The 19,177-nt window shown below is 41.9% G+C and overlaps 1 protein-coding gene across 2 annotated transcripts in view; it reads left to right on the top strand.

Moving 5' to 3' along the window:
* Window positions 1–19,177, top strand: part of PROSER2 (proline and serine rich 2) — a 47,092-nt gene that overhangs the window by 15,468 nt on the left and 12,447 nt on the right. The window contains exon 2 of one of the 2 annotated variants that reach the window (XM_066280658.1): window positions 4,515–4,654. In XM_066280658.1, the coding sequence (XP_066136755.1) occupies window positions 4,517–4,654 (138 nt within the window). In that variant the 5' untranslated portion in view covers window positions 4,515–4,516. Of the gene's footprint in view, window positions 1–4,434; window positions 4,655–19,177 lie in introns of both variants that reach the window. The other variant, XM_066280657.1, reaches the window with a different exon arrangement.

Here is a 19,177-nt window from a genome sequence, read left to right as displayed (position 1 = left end):
TTATCTGATGAGTCATTATTCTTCAAACCCAAATCTTCCTTTTCTGTTTTTTCCAGCAGTAGGAGTCAGGTGCATGACAAGCTGGTAGGTAGCCTTCGGTGAATGACAGACCAGGTGATACTATAGGTCAAACAAGTGATGCCGCCTAGTCACCCACCCATCCCCACCACTGGTGTGTGTTCCTGAATATGGATGTGAAGTACAGTGTTGTGTCTGGTTTAAATTTATGTAAATGGAATTGTGCTAAGAATATGATTATAACTTTTCACTCAACACATTCTAAGATCTACGCATATCATTGTCCTCTTGATTGCTCCTGACTGATGCACAATCTTCTACAGTAAAAGCATTTACCAGGTTTGTGCTTGTTCTTGGATTTCATAGTGGGTTATGAACCTAGATTGCCATCAGCACTACTCCACTACAAGCAACACTGTGATTATTATCCTCGCACATGTCCCCCTTCTTTCCTGAGAGAGATTTCCTCTGCGGTAGACTGAGCAGTGGAATTTGGGGCGCACAGGACATACTTAACCTTGCCAAATACTGCTGGATTAGTCTGGTTTTATTAGTTTAACACCCCAAACATTAGCACACTCAGGTTCCAGTTTACCCTCATCATACTGATATTTGTTATATTTTAATTGTCTAATTTTTGTCAATATAGGCAGTGTAAGTAATGTTCATGTTAGTTTTAACTTGTACTTTTGTGTATTACAAAGTCTGTACATCTCTCACACACTTCTTAGTCACTTGAAGTCACCAAGGAGAGGAAGAGTTTTCCTCTCCTGTCAACTGCCTAATCATAGTCCTTGTTCTTTTTGTTTTCCCTCATGATTTCCCTGTGTTTCCACTTGATTTCCAAGAGTTTCTTTTTCCTCTCTATTCTTGCTATCAGTTCCTTTTCTTAGACACAGTAAACATCTTCTACCAGCCTGCCACTTCTCTGTTAATATTGTCTATGGCGTCCTTAATTTTTAAGTAGGTGGGTTTTTGAAATTTTCACTTTATGATTTTTATTTTTGAGTTCTAATGAATAGAAAGATAAGTGGAGTAGTATAGGAAATTCAGAAATAGAATCTAAGACATAAAACATTAGTTATTAAGTAACATTTAATATTTCAAGACAACGGAAAAGATGAATTTTTCAATACTTGGCATTTGAATGATTAGGTAGCCTTCTTGGTTTAGGGATAGGGAAGTGGGTCTCTATACTAACATAAATTCAAGTTGGGTCAGATATTTAAATATGAAAAGTGAAACCATAATAACGCTCTCTCTACAGTGAGACTCCCTTTGAGTTCTGTGTTTTCAGTTCCTGGGAGCTAGAACTAGGGAGTCCTGCCATTGCTTATTCTAGAATCTTCTCAGTGTGAAGCAGAAAAACAATAAACATCAAAAGACTCTGCTTAGTCTAGAAAGGAAGCTAGAGTTCAAGTTGAAGCAAGTACTGATAGCATGAAACTTGGAGTCCGAAACCTATGGGGAGTGGGTGAACGTTGCTTGCTCTTAGGGGGGTGGTGATGTTAAAGGGGTAGTTCAAGATTTAATTGATCAGAAGAATAAAGGGAAAGCACAGAGGAGTGGGAACATGAGGAGAACAACTAGATGGCTTTGCAGTCATGTCAGCATATAGAAAAGTGTGGAATTAGTATGACTAGTAGTGAAGTTGGACACAACTGATTTTGCACCAGTAGAACCAACAGAGCTTGGTAGTTGGCTGATTGTGAGTGGCAGGAAGAGGAAGAAGTCAAAGATGGCTTTGTGTGTGACAAAGCTTGACAGCTGTCAACAGGTCTTGGACTGGCCTTGGTGTTTGGTGAAACCAGAATTTTCAGGTAAATGATAGAAATACTAAGTTGCTTAGGCTGCTCTGTAGACCTGATTGTGGCTATCGGAACTTAGATAGACTGAGGGTGAGGGTGGAAGGAGGGCTTTATGTATACTATCCAGGTCATTCCAGGTCTTCCTGCAACATCCCAGGGAAGATGCAGAAGAGGAGCTGCCTTCCTCTTGTGACTCCAGTGCCCTCATTTCAGAGGGTTCACCTGCCTGTCTAACCACGCCCCTCCAGCTGCCCCAGCACCTTCAGATTGGACAGCGGCTGCCTCCTGACCAGCCATGCTCTGCAGATGTAGATTTACTAAGACGTAGATTGCTTTTGCCCTTTTTGTTTTCTTCACTCAGTGGATAAACTAGACCCAAAAAATTGTTACTGGTAAATAGAATAGACAAACATGTGTGGCTCACATTTCTGCTCCTGTTGTATTAGGCTTGTTATAACTGCTGCTTCCTTGCCCTTCCTTTTCAGAAAACACTGTTCTCTCCACAGTGGACCTCCCCTGGAATTCTATATGTTTAGTTCCAGGGAACTAGGACTTGGGAGCCCCTGGTTCTCCTTTCCTTGAGAGATCAAAGAAGACTGACATCTTGAACTTGTGAAGAATATTGAACCAAGGTTTTCACATTGTCCCTCAGAACCTCTTGTCTTTTGCAGAATTCTGATGAGCTTTCCCATATTCTTCCAAAAGAACAATTTATAAAAGTCTAAATATTATAGTTTTACATTGTCAGAATAGCTTTTAAAATTATAGTAACACAAGAAAGGGGTATGCTCTCAAGTGGCATGGTAAATCACTGTCCTCCAACCACACTGTGAGGGCCTCAGAGTGCAACTCTGACTGTGTAGACCTATAGCCAAACTCCAAGTCCTTTTCCTTCCACTGGGTTCTTTCACTGTGTAAGGTGAATGGGTATTCATTTCCCTGTTTTTCCTCTCACTGTTGTGTGGGGCCAAGACTTACTGCCCCTCAACCCCCTACTCTCCTTGGAGCAGTGATTTACTTAGTTCAAGAATGAATTAGAGCTGAGTCAGTGGGCAGGAATCTGCAGACCAGAAATAATCCAAGCATTGGCCTGTCTTCCCTGCATTTCCTGTTCCACATTTCTTGGGTCCCACATAGTCACAGGTCTCAGGGATATAGCTGTGACATCCCCATCTGCCTTTGCCTTGCTTTGTCACCACTCACTGTCATCAGCACACTTATATGCCCACAGTATTTGTGTGTGTGTACTAAATTCATATTGGGCATTTAACTTACTAGACTGAATACTGTGGAGTTTCACCAAGAATATCTTAACTTCTGAGTTGCATATCATTGGCTATGTAGACAGTTTATATAGAGTCTGTATTGCTTAGGCTTTCTTATTATTGAACTTTTAAACTTTTAACCTTTTCTTGCCTTTTTTTTTTTTTTTTACCATTTGGAATGATGGCAACTTAGAGAAAGTATTTATGTTCAGAATCTTCTGTTTCTTAGCCTTGCTCTTAAATTATCAGGTGACATGTGCTGATACACCTGAGAAATGGGATAGGAAATAATTTCTTTTTTAATTTGTTCTAATGTCTTCAGGATTTCTTTGAGAAGATTTCACAGTAGTCTTAAATGACATGGTCCACCCAAGGTATTCAGTACTGATTGTGCTTTCTCCACAAATAGTCACGTTTTTATTTAAAAATTACTACACATATGAGCACATACCCATGTCTATACACACATGTGCCAGTCGGTGTCCTTAAAGAGGCTTCTGAGACAGCCTGGTAGCATTTTCAGTTCAGGAAGGACGTAAGCCTTTCTCACTTCACTTACCGAAATATCAGGTCATATGGAATCAACAGGAAGCTTATTCCCTGTTAGTCTTCTCTGGTCTTCTGGAAGGTTTCCTTATGCTCAGTTGTCTGTTGAACTGATAATTCAACAGGCTGAGCTGAGCTCTTGCTAAAAGAGTCAGAGGACTGTGTGAAATTGAGAGCTTATAAGGAACGGTTTCAGCATCTTTGTTCCTGAAAGTAAAAATACAAACTTCCTGATGGTATTAACTTAGGGGACCTTAATATTTTATGTAGACATTGCAATAGCATCACAGCCTCCAAAGATTCTAGAATCATGGGGATGTCAACCAAACTTGTATTAGTAATTTATTAGCTTGTCACTTCATCTCAACTCTGAACTATCATGAAGCTGGGAAAGGACCCATAATGTTGTGGTGTCTGAAGCAGAAAAGACTAGAATTAATAAACCCCCTGGGGAGCACCTGAGTCTGAGTGTAAAAGAGCATGCAAGTACAGACCCTGAGTGCAATGGAAGGTGCCAGAACACGATCCTATCAAATCGTCCACAGTATGGTAAGTTTCAATACAGCTATCTTTCCTTCAGAATAGTTCTTGCACCTTGATAATGGAGAAAGATCCACAGGAGAAACGGAAATGCGCTCCACCAAACAAGCTGACCCAGGGCTCCTGATTCTCTGTATCCTGATGGTCAAGGCCGGGACTGTGGGTGACTCTTACTCATGATGCGCCCTTCATTTGCAGGATTACGCATGTCCTCTCTAGGCTCACTAACCCTTGTTGCTTGTGCTTGGTTTCTCTAGAAGTAATTCACGACTTCAAAATGGAGCAGTGGTGCCTTCCCTACTTCCTGTGATCAATTCGTTGACTGATGTTTCTGTAGGAATGCCAGTAAACCACCAGAAATCAGATTCTTGGGATATGGACTCTGACTGGTCGTCCAGCTGTGGGCTCAGTGACCTGAGCAGTGGGAGCAGCTGGGATAGTCGAAGTAGCAGTTCTCGCTCCAGAAGTTTCACTTCGGTGAGTGATGCTCTCCTTGAAAGCTTTGATGGGCTTTCGTTGGCTGGCTTTGCCCCAACTCCCTCCCCTTTAAGGAAGATCTTATCAAATTCTTTTGGGTTAACCAGCTTGGTATTTTGGAATCTTGCTTGTGAAATGGCATTTAATTTTTAATCATCTTAAATTTTGCACAAATCCAGAGCATTATCCACAGCAGTGGACGGAATCGCCTGCAGCCAATAACAGGCTGCTTAGACCCAGGGGTCCCTGACTGAAGGCAGCGACAAGCTTGGGCAGAGCCAGATGCTTTTCAGTTCAGAAGACCTGAAGGAAGGGAAACTCCTCACAGGAGAAAAACAAACTTACTTTGAAAAAACAGATTTTTAACTGTTTTACAAACATAAATGCTTTTGTATCCCTTTCTCTCAGAATCCAGACTCTTACTCAACAAGTTTTGTGAACTGTCAAAAAAGAGTCGTTAGTTTTAAAGTTAAGAAATGACCTCTTTTACAATCTGACTTTGGGTGGTGGGTATGCAATATAATTGAACGACAAGATAACCTGGACTTGTTATCTTTGAATATATGTATCCTGATTTATTGATGTCACCCTATTAAAAAAATAAAATTATAAAAAAAAAAAAAGACTGTCATAAACCAAGGACCCCCTATATATTAAAATGTGTATACATATATTATCTCACAACATTCTTATTCAGACTTTTTGGGTAAATATATTTTATTACTTTTTATCATTATTACCAAGCACTTCAATAAAAATATTTTTGAAATTTTTTTCCAAAAAAAAAAAAAAAGAAATGACCTCTTTTGCACTCCACAACTCAGGGTATTCATTCTTCAGGATTGAGACCTTTCTATTAATAGAGGAAAGGAAAGGAAAGAATTCACCTTGGACTTTATTAATAATGGTCTATTGTTCATATCAGTCCATTTCTAGTGGAAGCACATTTTCTTTCAGATACTCTGAGTCCTAAAGTTAACCCCAATTATGCTGAATGTAAGAAAGATATATACAGTATCTAGGGCAGTTAGCATGATAGAATCTAATAGATTCATACTTGCATATCTTTTAAAATCTCATGGTAATATGTAATAAATATTTGATTGATTCATTGAAAGAAAAATTTATTATAAATTATTCTCTGAAAATCTGAGAACTACAGATCCTTAAGAATGGGGAATTTGGGACTAACTTTTCAATTTTAAAAAAAGAACATAGCCCTGACTAGGAAGCTCAGTCAGTCAGAGCATCATCCAGATACACCCAGGTTGTGGGTTCGATCCGTGGTCAGGGCACATACAAGATTCAACAATGAATACATAAATAAGTGGAACAAAAAAATCTTATGTTTCTCTCTCCCCCTTCCTCTTCTTTCCTCTCTCCCTCCTTTTCCCCCTCTCTCAAATCAACAAAGAAAAAGGTTATCATAATAAAAAATAAATAAAATAAAATATGTAAAGAATATATTAAAAGACATACTAAGTGAATATGTAGGAAATACATACAGATTATTATTCCAGTAGTTAGCGAGCAGAGTATCTTCTTTAAAGCATAGTTTGAAAGCAGTCATCCTCTGATATAGAAGAGTATGTCTAAGCTTTGTGGCTAACTTAGGTACACTAGTCTAAAAGACTACCTTGTACAATATATGAGTAATGGAATAAAATTGAGAATGATCATCAGATGACCTTGGTATCTAAGGGAATGGGTATAGTGCATTAGGAGTGAGGGTATTTGAATTATTTTTTTTACCTTTTACATTCATTTTCATATGTCCTGGCCTCTTTTGAAAGAGAACGGAAATAATGCCTGTTCTTTGTCTCCTCCTGAAAGAAAATGTGATCCCAAGTATGTCCAGTGCCTTGGACTTGGGGAAGGAGTTGTTATTTTTGTATTTCCATTATGCTCTTGTAGGGTCCATCTTTCATATTAACCAGTGGAATGCCTACTTTGACCAATTCCTATGTAGTAGATCAAACTCTCATGCTCCCACTAAAACCTGATTTATCTCTACAAGCAGATCCATTGAGGTGTGGCATTAACTGACTATTCTATCTGACCCACTATCTTTTGGATGTGTGATTTATACATCTGCTCATTTGAAGTACTGTTCTTGGTGTTTCATACAGTGGAGCCTCTGGTGACTGTAATCCACTATGACAGAACAGGTAGCTGCAGCTTGGCTTCTCCGCAGCAGACTCCGAGATGGAGGTTAGGAGGTTAGAAACCAGAAGCTGGCTAAGACTGTTCATGGGACAACATTTGGAATGAAGAGGAAGCAGGACTGGGTGGAGAGAGAAGTGGAGCTGTGAGGTAGACCCAGCAAAGGCTTTAGCTGTTGCTCAGAAAGTTTTGGGGCTGGGATTGCCCCTCAGTGTGCCCATTGAGTCAAGGGTGGAGCCTTTATACCTATTCAGTGATCAACCATTGGGTGCAGGACCCTCTGGAAGAAGGCCTGACCTTGATAAGACAGTTTCTTCCAGATCCAGACAGCCCCAAAGATGACAGAGAGCTGAGAGCCCCTTCCAACAGCAAGCACCCCCATCAGGTGGGGGAACAGTTCCTTCATTTCCAGCGGGTGATCTGGATGGTGTGTCACACTGACTACCATAAAGGTTTAGCAGAGAACAAAGAGATCTCTTAGAGGGACCAAAGCTGCCAGAGTGCCTGCAAGATATCTTAACTGGCAGAAGCAAATATGGAAAATGGACTCAGGGAGCTTACACTGCCAGAGAAACTTAGCTCCTCATAGGATACATGTGTAGGCAGGTGGGATCTTAAGCTCTGTCATCTGGCAAATTTGGATAATATGCATCATGTTAACTCTTTGTAAAGACGTCAGACACAGGAGGAATACATCTTCAAAAGAAAAAGCTCTTGTTTGAAAGGAAGTCTAGGATGTTTCAGCTTCAAAGTCACAAAGAGAAACGGCTTATAAAGGTTTTTATCACGGAGGTATTTTTTGGTAATGTAAGATATTAGAAATATCCTTAGGTTCATAGATGGGGAAAACTATAAATCTCTTGCATTTATAACTATCAGGAGGTCAGGGTGGGTGAAGAAGAACAGCCTTATGCTCTTAACTGCCTGTGGCGGAAGGATTTTTGGACCTTCACTGTTGGCTGCATAGGTTTTACAGTGGAGCTTAGTAGGGATCAGGACATTCCCCCAGATATTTACCATTTTTCTTACATGCAAAAAATACCTTATGCATTTTGAAAAGTTGCTTTATTTTTTGCTCACCACTCAGTACCCTGAAAATCAGTACAGAATACTATTAAACAAAGGGTATTAGAGGCATGCCTGGGTTCAAGTTCAAATCTGCCTCCATATATATAGGGGGGGGGGGAGTAAAGATTGTCAGTCATATAATCGGTGCTTATACTACCAGCTTCTCTTTTTTAATTGCCCTATAGCTTCAAGCTGAGCACAATTTTGCTTCATCTTGCGTGAATCCACAATTTCCCTGTTGTATCTCCGTCTCTTATCAGTCTTCTGCATTTTTTCCTTGACTACCTGTGTTTCACTGTCTGATGGAAGACATTCCAGTGCTGTTCCAGGGCCTTCTACTTAGACCTATTGACTGTTTTCAAGCATTTTCCTTTATGGAAGACCATTGAGCTAACTTCAGTTGTCATCAGTTGTTATTCCACAGTTGTATATTTCCCTTAGATAGAACAGGCTCACTGAGAAGATTCAACACTTAATTTTAAATAGCAACTAAAGTTTTCCAAACAACCATGAAGTGTTTGATTTATACAAAGCACTTTCTTAGCATCTAGGTGCCCTTGAACCAGTGAACTACCTACACTGGTATAAAATTTGAAAACTTTACTATATGGTACATATATACTATGAAATACTGCTCAGCCATAAGAAATGATGACATAGGATCATTTACGACAACATGGATGGACCTTGATAACATTATACTGAGCGAAATGAGTAAATCAGAAAAAACTAAGAATTGTATGATTCCATACATAGGTGAGACACAAAATTGAGACTCATGGACATGGACAAGAGAGTGGTGGTTACCAGGAGGAGGGGAAGGGAGGAAGGGGAGTGGGGGGAGGGGAGGGGCACAAAGAAAACCAAATAGAAGGTGACGGAGGGCAATTTGACTTTGGGTGATGGGCATACAATATAATCAAATTTCAAAATGATCTGGAGATGTTTTCTCTAAATCTATGTATTCTAATTGATCAATGTCATCACGTTAAAATTAATTGTCTAAATAAATTTTTTTTTAAAAATAAGCTAAAAATATTTTGAAAACTTTAAGTCACTTTCTTGTCCTCATCCCCTTTATGGGGAGTCTAAATTTGGAGAGGAGCTATATATTTTTATGTTAAATGACTGGGTCTTTTTATGACTTGTCTCTTTAGAGTGAGAATCAACCATAATAGTCTCTCTACTTGCTGTCCTTTCATTTGCACTCCAGAAAAGATTAGTAATTATGTTTATAGACCTCTAAATTGTATGGTATTAAATGCATCTCTTGGAGGGCTCTTTAAGTAAGATAACCTATTTCCAACTTGAAACATTTCTTTTAAGCAAAAGTTATTTTTAAAAGAAGATAAAAAACTAATTCCTGATGTTACATGAGAGTACCCTAAAGTTTTTAAACACCAGTTGAAGTGTTGTCTGTGGTGTAACAGATCTTTGCTCTTTAGGGACTTTTTTCCTGAGCCAATGCAAGTTAAAACTGAAAACAGCTGCTTATACAGGACTGTCATGGCTCTCCATATAGGGAAGAATATGTAGCCTTTATCACTCAAGAGGCTAGTTGCATTTGTATGTATATTTCGAGGTTTTTTATAAGGAATTCTTCCTCTGAACCTTTTCTAATGAAGGGTATAGTTAGAACAAGAACAAATTGGCCATATCCTGAAATACTTGATTTAGGGGATATCTTTTGAATGTGTTTTTCCTTTGAAGTTGAAGAAGCTATTGTACAATACAAGGCAGCATGTCTTTGCAAAGTTGGTAGGGTAGTTCTGGAACCTACTACATCGAGAGAGAATACAGATTCAAAATAAAAGGTTCAAGAAGGATTCAAGGACCCTCATAATGATAGCTTCTTTTTCTTTTTTTCTTTTTTCTTTTGTATTTTTCCAAAGTTAGAAGCAGGGAGGCAGTCAGACAGACTCCCGCATGCCCCTGACTGGGATCCACCTGGCATGCCTACCAGGGGGCAATGCTCGGGCCCTCTGGGCTGTTGCTCCACTGCAATCAGAGCCATTCTAGCGCCGAGGCAGAGGTCATGGAGCCATCCTCAGCACCAGGGCCAACTTTGCTCCAAAGGAGTCTTGGCTGCGGGAGGGGAAGAGAGAGATAGAAAGGAGAGGAGAAAGGGTGGAGAAGCAGATGGGCACTTCTCTTGTGTGCCCTGGCCGGGAATCAAACCCAGGACTTCTACACGCCAGGCCGATGCTCTACGTCTGAGCCAACCAGCCAGGACTATGATAGCTTCTTAAGGTGACAAAAGAAGCTTTGGGTGTGAGGTTACCTATGTTCTTAACCACAGAAAGCCAGTATCTCAAACACTCATATCTCATAAATACCCTGGGTGCCACTGCAATGGGCAGAATCCTGTTTCCTGCCAGTGGTCTTTGGTTCATATCTGAATGTGGTCTTGAATGAGGACTGCTCTGCCCTGCAGGCATCTGGAGCTTCCTCTAGAAAAGAAGGTGCTATCACTAGCTGAAGAGTGGGGAGCTCTTATTACCTTCAATTCTTAAGAAATTAAGTAATACATGTGCTTTTTTAGGGTGGATTGGAAACATCCCGAATCCCCAAACAGACTTCCTGTTCATTTTTATCTCTAACCTGGGCAGAAACAATGACCGAAATTCATCATTGAGTTTTTGGAGATTTAACATTTAATGAACTATCTTGAAACCCTCCTTTTTGCTCAGCTGACAAATGTTGTGGCCCAAAAAGTCACTACTTCCAACTTGAAGCGATCAGATAACAGTTGTCAGCTCCTGCATCATCCCTTCCTTCTCCAGAACCTCCCATGCCTCTGGCCACCCCCATCAGTCAGGGAACAGGAGGGTAGAGCCAGCAGTGGCAAGCACTGTCTTCGTAGTCAGGTTGCTCCTGGAGGAGCACGCCAGAGATCTGACCCACTTGTTGCTGGATGATCTCGAGGAGAGAAAACAGAACAGAGGCATGGAAAGGAAGCAGACTGGGCAGTGGTGAGCCTGGCTTCCTTTCAGGTCTGTCTCCTGACCCAGGCTGAACCAAAAACTTGCTGATCTTAACAGCCACTTTCAGACAAAGCTTAGACAACTTTTATTAAATTTCTTTTTTTTTTTTTCTTTTTTTTAATTATTTTTATTTATTTATTCATTTTTTTAGAGGGGGGGGAGAGAGAGAGAGAGAAAGAGAGAGAGAGAGAGAGAGAAGGGGGGGAGGAGCAGGAAGCTTCAACTCCCATATGTGCCTTGACCAGGCAAGCCCAGGGTTTTGAACCAGCAACCTCAGCATTCCAGGTCAATGCTTTATCCACTGCGCCACCACAGGTCAGGCAACTTTTATTAAATTTCAATAGACATTTAGTAAATGCTTACTACATACATGAACTGGTAGATGATGGAATAAAACCCCAATTTAATCTAGGGACTCACAGTTCAGTGGCAGGATAGCCACATGAAACTCTACGACAGTGTGGCCTAAGCTTGTGCGGGTCTGGGTGCATGCCTGATGCCACACACTTATGGCAGTTCAGTCTCACTCATGGCCTCTATGTAATATAACCAGTTTAAAGTTTAAGGTTGGCCCTGGCTGGTTGGCTCAGTAGATGGAGCATTGGCCTGGCTTATGGATGTCCCAGGTTTGATCCCCAGTCAGGGCACACAAGAGAAGTGGCCATCTACTTCTCTTCCCCTCCCTCTCCCCCTTCCCTCCCTCTTCTGCTCTAGCAGCCAGTGGCTCAGTTGGTCCAAGCATTGGCCCCATGTGCTGAGGATAGCTCAGTTGGTCCATGTTTGTCAGCCTCAGGCACTAAAAAAAAATTAAAAATAGCTCAGTCTCAAGCTTCGACCCCAGACGGGGTTGCCGGGTGGATCCCAGTTGGGGCACATGCAGGAGTCTATCTCCCCTCCTCTCACTTAAAAAAAAAAAAAGTTTAAGGCAGCCACAGAGCCTAACTGTAATCCTTCAGAGCCATTATTCTTAGATCTGTAATCAAAACTGTAGACATATCCCATCCCTCACTAGTTTGTGTCTCTTTCTGGCCAGAAGTACAGGTTGAAGTTAGCCATAGTGAAAAATTACAATGACTAGTTAGAAATAACCATAATTAAACCCTATCCTGAAACTGGGAAATGCCACATACACTTATGGCCTTTCTCATGAAATTGCCAAGTAAGCACAACATTTAGAGCTCTGAGAGGAACTGCACAGAGGCAGACATTCGTTTTCTCCTTTCTGCCCCATTCTGTTCAGTCACAGGACTTTCTCTCATCAGCTTAGATTGTTTAATCAATAAATTCTTGCTCACATGTCAGGGAAATCATTTTGGTGTCTGTAAGAAGAAAATGTGACCAGCATATCACATTCTTCCAAAACAAATACCCAAGGCTGCCTTCCTAGAGACTACTGGTTAAGAGATGTTGGTTCATCTCAAATATTTTTAGCCATCAAACTCATGTTTTTTGTTTGTTTGTTTAGAATAGAGACTAGTTCTGCTGGGAGAGTTTTTCCTCCCTCACAAGGAGCTGCCACAATTATCTTAGTCTGCAGTAAAACCAAATTTCTTTGTTTAGAAGAAAAAAGAAAGAAGCCTAAGAACTAAATTTGGTAATTTTTTTTAGGTGTAGGTTTCATAGGAGTATTTTAAGCCTTCTCAACATTTTTTGTTCAAACAAACAAAAGGTGTTCTTTTTCTCTCTCTACCAGTTCCCAAAAAATGAAAACTCCTGTCCCTAATCTATACTCCCACAGGTATACCTAGGATTGTTGACTTTTATAACTATTGGTAGCATTCACTGTGAAGGTTTCTCATCCCCCTTATCCGGATGTTCCTCTCCAAGCTCCAGTGGGATTGGACAGACATTTTCCTCATCTTTGTGCATCAGCAAGAGCAGGCTTATTCTCCTCATCGAGACTTGTGCAGCAGGCATACATTTCCTTTATTAGTAGTTTAGCATTTTGACTTTTCTAGTTTGAACATAGTGGAAATTACTTCCTCACAATCATACATATTAGATAGAAATATAGGCACTTTTCCCTTGAAGACTTGTATCCATTACCCAAAGTCAACATGGCAGGCAAATGGGATATAGTATGGTTTCCTATGATAATTCTTTAGCATCTGGAGATTTGTAGCCTTAAAGAACTTCCTTTTGTCTGACCAGGTGGTGGCACAGTGGATAGAGCATTGGCCTGGGATGCTGAAGACCCAGGTTCGAAACCCTGAGGTTGCCAGCTTGAGCGCAGATTCACCAGCTTGAGCATGGGTTTGCTGACTTGAGTGTGGAATCATAGACATGACCCTGTGGTCACTGGCTTGAGCCCAGAAGTCACTGGCTTGAAGCCCAAGGTCACTGGCTTGAGCCCAAGGTTACTGGCTTGATGAGCAAGGGGTCACTGGCTTGGCTGGAGCCCTTCGGTCAAGGCATATATGAGAAGCAATCAATGAACAACAACTAAGGTGCCTCAACTATGAGTTGATGCTTCTCATCTTTCTCCCTTCCTGTCTGTCTGTCCCTGTTCGTCCCTCTCTCTCTCTATTAACAAATAAAATAAAAATAAAAAAGAACTTACTTTTACTTCACAGCCCAAATTAGTGCTTTAAAAGTACCATTTAAAGAAAGGGAATTTAAAAAAATTCTTCTGTCAGCCTGCTACCTTCCAAATAATAATGACAAATAGATTTTCATTGGTTCACCCCTTCCCAGGAAAACTTCTGTCTTTGTTTATCCTCATTTTCTGTGCACTTTGTTTCTTTGGAAACCAAGTTAACAAATCCCACTTCTGAAAGTACACCCCTGAAGGAGAGACCTCCACCGCCAGGGCCCCTGCTTCTGTCCCTCCCCACAGGGCCTCTGGCCACTGCTCTGAGATGTAGTTCACATCCCGTACCGTCCACCCATTTGAAGGATGCCACTGGATGGTTTAGTGACTGAGAGGTGTGCAGCCATCATCACATTCAGAGCATGCCCATCACCCCCAAAGACACCCGTGCCAGTTAGGTTAGCAGTCACTGCCCAGCCCCTCCACCTCCCAGGCTCTGCAGCCTTGCTTTTCCCACAGACTTGCTTTATCCGCAGCCTTGCTTTTCCCTCAGACTTGCTTTTCCCGCAGCCTTGCTTTTCCCGCAGACTTGCTTTTCCCGCAGCCTTGCTTTTCCCTCAGACTTGCTTTTCCCGCAGACTTGCTTTTCCCGCAGCCTTGCTTTTCCCGCAGCCTTGCTTTTCATGCCCCATCGCTCCCCCAGGGCCTTCCCCTCTAACATCCCTGTCTGAGACAGTGAGAATGAGAGGAGTAGACAGGAACTGTCTTAGACAAGGGCCAGTGCCCCTCTTCTGGGCTTGAGTACCTTGTTCCCTTGCCCTTGGCACCGGGGATTCTCTGTTTCTGCTTCCCTCTCCCAGGTGCAAGCAGAGACCAGGTTCATTTGGAGAGCTGCTCCATATTTGGGAAGTTAGACGACAGACTGAGCCCATAGCATTTTTGGCCCTGTCCCTTAGGTCAGGGCTCAAGGTCAGCTGATCACAAAGAAGGTACTTGGGGATACATTCCAGTTACTCGGCGCATTTTCCAGCTTCTCACCTTAGAGTAAGTCCTGGAATAGGCTGAGGTTGCGAGAATCTGTCTTATAGGACCTGGGCCTCTGGTCACTGAGCAGCCTGGTTATAATTGATTTGTGTCTCACATTGCACAAGAACACTGAGGTCAAACTATGAGCTTTAGGAACTCCAGGATAAGATGTACGAGACCTGTGCTGCTCTCCAAGCATGGCTTTTAGATTAATGTGTGATTAGAAAGGGGAACAAGCCCTGGCTGGATAGCTCATTTGGTTGGAACATGGTCCTAAAGCACAGAGGTTGCCAGTTTGATACCCACTCGGGGCACATACAGGAGCAGATTGAGGTACCTGTCTCTTTCTTGCTCTCTCCTTTCCTCTCTCTAAAATCAATTAAAAATGAATAAACAAGAAAGGGAAATAAGTGGAATAAACAAACGGCAAGCATAGGACTAGCTCTAGTCTTGGCCCCTCTATGAAACAGCTGCACCGCCCTTGGAAAGCCACTGCGTTGCCTCTGAATCCAGTTTTCACATCGTCAGTGAGGAGGCTGAGCTGATTGCTGTCACATCTCTCAGCCTGTGAATCCTATACTCTGTCACAGAACGTGAAAATGGCATGTAGCACCTCCCCTTCCTAAGCTTATTTTCCAAATGAAATCTTATGTTGGACTACTTGATTTTTTTTAATGTTTATTTTATTGATTTTAGAGAGTGAGGAGAGAGAGAGAGAAAGAGAGAGAGAGAGAGAGAGAGGGAGGGAGGAACATCTCCCCTATATGTGCCCTGACCGGGGATTGAACCAGCAACGTCTGCACTTTGGAACAGTGTTCTAACCAACCCAGCCAGGGCAAGACTCCTTGCTTTTTAAGGTTGGGATAGATGGATGGGTTTATATACTGTGTTTTTATTTTTGTCCCTCCCTTAATGTGGGAAGATGGCATGTGTCTTAAGTTGCAGGTCTATTACAGGCCAGTTGCCCATTTAATTCTGTCTATACAACCAAAGGGAAATTATTTTATACCTAATCAAGGAAGATTTTTAAAAAACTTGTGAGTAATGATATTAAAACACTGAATTGGGAAGGTCAGAGTAGGAGGGAAAGGTCAGAAAGCGTTAATTATCTAGATTTTTTTTTTTTTAAGTTTTTTTCTGAAGCTGGAAACAGGGAGGGACAGTCAGACAGACTCCCGCATGCGCCCGACCAGGATCCACCCGGCATGCCCACCAGGGGGCGACACTCTGCCCACCAGGGGGCAATGCTCTGCCCCTCTGGGGCGTCGTTCTGTTGCGACCAGAGCCACTCTAGCGCCTGGGGCAGAGGCCAAGGAGCCATCCCCAGCGCTCGGGCCATCTTTGCTCCAATGGAGCCTCGGCTGCAGGAGGGGAAGAGAGAGACAGAGAGGAAGGAGAGGGGGAGGGGTAGAGAAGCAGATGGGCGCTTCTCCTGTGTGCCCTGGCCGGAAATCGAACCTGGGACTTCTGCACGCCAGGCCGACGCTCTACCACTGAGCCAACCGGCCAGGGCATTATCTAGATTTTTAATTCAACAAATAGTTGTGGTTATGGGTTTTTGTGTGGCTTATTGGGGAGGGTGATATTGTCATTATTATCATGTTATCCTAATAACATCTGTGATGGTTATTGTTAACTACAGGGATCTGTGCTATGCTAAGAGCCCTAGTGATTTTATAGTGTCAAGGTTTGTTTGTTGAATCATTGTGGTAAACCACTCCTCATGGATACAAGAATATGTGAGATGTCTTTGAGTGAATCTGGGAGAGCAGCAGAGTTAGAAAGAACATGTGCTGAGTGGATGGGGACAGAGTCATCTAGCAAGAATAAGGTTTGTGGAGAAAAGACAAGGTATAATGCCCTACACCACACAATGAGGCCTTCATATGATCTCACCAATCTGCCAGAACATCTAGAAGAGTCACAAAATGAACAGCTTTGCTGGATTCCTTATGAGAGCTTCATGCTCTAATTGCCAGAGGGCCAAAACAGACAGACATGGTGAGGAGCAACTGACATGTTGGTTACAGTGACCTGCTGGATACAAGACAGTCTAAGCTCTGGGGATAGTTCACAGATACATTAGACATGAATTTTCCTTTAAGTGTTAAGTCCAGCGTGGGTGATGAACCACTGTAGTAGAAAACTGAATTTTATATAAGGAGTTGATTATACTTTTTAAGTATCTCTCAACTCCATCTGCTTCTCTCTGTTCCCATCACCACTATAGTTTAGGTGACCATTAGCTCTTGTCTAAATTGTTTCCCATATTCAGTATTTTCAACACTATAACCAACACGATTGCTCCAAAATACACGTCTAACTATCCCTCGTTCCTCTGTTTAACTGTCACCCACTTCCTTCCCATGATTGACATATATTATTTCTTCTCCAGAGTTTTTCCAAATCAGACCCCCACCCTAAAGGTGTGATTTGATATCCATGCTGTGTTCATAACACCCAGAGTAACCTTGTCATAGCCATTTCCACACTCTAAAGTAATTGCCTGTTTTCTTATCTGAAGCTCTCATTAAATGGTCAACTAGACAGCAAGAACATGATTTTTTTTTTAATTTTAAAATTTGTTGATTTTAGGCAGAGGAAGGGAGAGAGAAGGAGTGAGAGAGAGAGAAGCACTCATTTGTTTTTCACTTAGTTGTGCTTTTATTGTTCACTTCCTGTACTATATGCCCTGACCTGGGATTGAACCTGCAACCTTGGTATTTCAGGACAATGCTCTAACCAACTGAGCTAACCGGCCAGGGCTAGACAACAAGAACATGATTTACACTGTATTTATATTGTACAGTGCTTATTAGATGTTCAAATATTTGATTGTGTGAGTCAGAAAATGCTATGGGAGTAGGGTGGAGGTGTGCTGACATTTAAATTGAACCGTAAAGGACAGGTAAGATGTGGCTATGCAGAGATGGGCATAGCAAGTGATTTGATTATAGAGCAAGAGTTAACAAACTACAGCCTGTGGACCAAGTCTGGCCCCCCCAACCTGTTCTTGTAAATATAGTTTTATTGTAACAAAGCTAGACTTATTTATTAACATATCTATAACTTCACACCACATTAACAGAGTTGAGTCATTGCTACTATAAAGCCTACAAAGCCCAAAATATTTACTATCTCGTCCTTACAGAACAAGTTGACTGTCACTGTTCTAGAGTAGGAGGAAGTGAAATTTGAAAGGAAGTTAGGGCCAGATCCTGTAAATCTCAAGATAAAATATAAACTCCTTAGTCATATATTCTATAGACAGAGAGAACTGCCGCGATTCAATACTGTTGTAGATTCCCCCCCCCCATTCTTCTTTTTCTTGGTCCAGTGCTCAATAAAAAGTATTAAATAAGGAACACTTTGTGCCCATTTGCTCTTAAAGGATCTTGCCACTCCTCTAATGCTCCTCATACTGACCCTGTTATTAGAGGGAATATTGAAAGTGTCAGGGACTGTCAACTATGTAAATTAATAAAATCACTTAGATCAAGTTAATATGAAATTGTTCTTACTTCAGAAGGGAAAAAAGTATTTAGCCCTGGCCAGAGGCTTAGTAGATAGAGCATCAGCCCAGCATATGGACATCCTGGGTTTGACTCCTGGTCAGGACACATAGAAGTGACCATTTTCTTCTTTCCCCTTCCCTCTACTCCCTCCCTCTCCCCCTCCCACAGCCAGTGGCTCAATTGGTTTCAATATAGCCCCAGGCACTGAGGATAGCTTGGTTGGTCTGAGCATATCAGGTGCTAAAAATAGCTTGGTACTTGAGCATCAGCCTGAGAAAGGGGTTGCTGGGTGGATCCCAGTTGGGGCACATGCAGGAGTCTATCTCACTATCTCACTTCCTCTCACTTAAAAAAAAATTAAAAATGGAACTTCCTTATGACCCAGCTATCCCACCTCTAGAAGCATATCCTAAGAATCCCAAAAGAAGCATTGTTAGCTAGCCAAGATCTGGAAACAGCCCCAAGTGTCCATAGTGGACAAATGGATAAAACAGCTATGATACATGTACACAATGGAATACTACTACATGGTCGTAAAAAGGAAGGAAATCTTACCTTTTGCGATGGCGTGGATGGACCTGGAGATTATTATGCTAAATGATATAAGCCAGGTATTTATATGTCGACTCTAATGAACATGATAAACTGAGGAACAAAATAGAAACAGAGTCAGGGTCACAGGAAAAGATGGGCAACTGTTAGGAGGAAGGGGGAAGAGGGAACTGGATCTAAGAAGGTAAAGGGATTAGCCAAGTTATATATACATTACTTGTGTATACAGACATCAGGACAGCAATAGCCAGAGGGAAAGGGGGTAGAGGGAGGGGCAGAGGGACAAAGTAGGGGGAATTGGGGTGGAAGGAGACTGTGCGGGGGCATGGGGGGCACGATGTGGTGTGTACAGGGTGTTATATTGAGTGGGACACTTGAAACCATGTCAACACAATAAATTAAGAATAAAAATTAAAAGAAAAAGGACCAAGAATAGCTAGCGCAGATTTAAGCAACAGCAAAACTGGAGGGCCTTCAACTACCGGATACTGAGACTCCCTATAAAGTTACAGTAAGTGAAAGTGCTTTCTGGGTGTACAAATAGACAAGTAGACAAATGAACAGAAAAGGGAATTAAAATACAGACCTCCACCACCCTGCCCCTGACTGGCAGCCAGGCAGACCTGAGTGGAAGAAAGGAGGTCGTAGGAGGAGCAGCGCGGCCACAGCTGGGTTCCCACTTAGA

The sequence above is a fragment of the Saccopteryx bilineata genome, chromosome 5 (genome assembly GCF_036850765.1).
Source record: "Saccopteryx bilineata isolate mSacBil1 chromosome 5, mSacBil1_pri_phased_curated, whole genome shotgun sequence".
In the NCBI taxonomy this organism is placed as follows: domain Eukaryota; kingdom Metazoa; phylum Chordata; class Mammalia; order Chiroptera; family Emballonuridae; genus Saccopteryx; species Saccopteryx bilineata.
The sequence above is the reverse complement of the archived record's forward strand: the minus strand, read 5'-3'. Positions and strand labels throughout refer to the sequence as shown.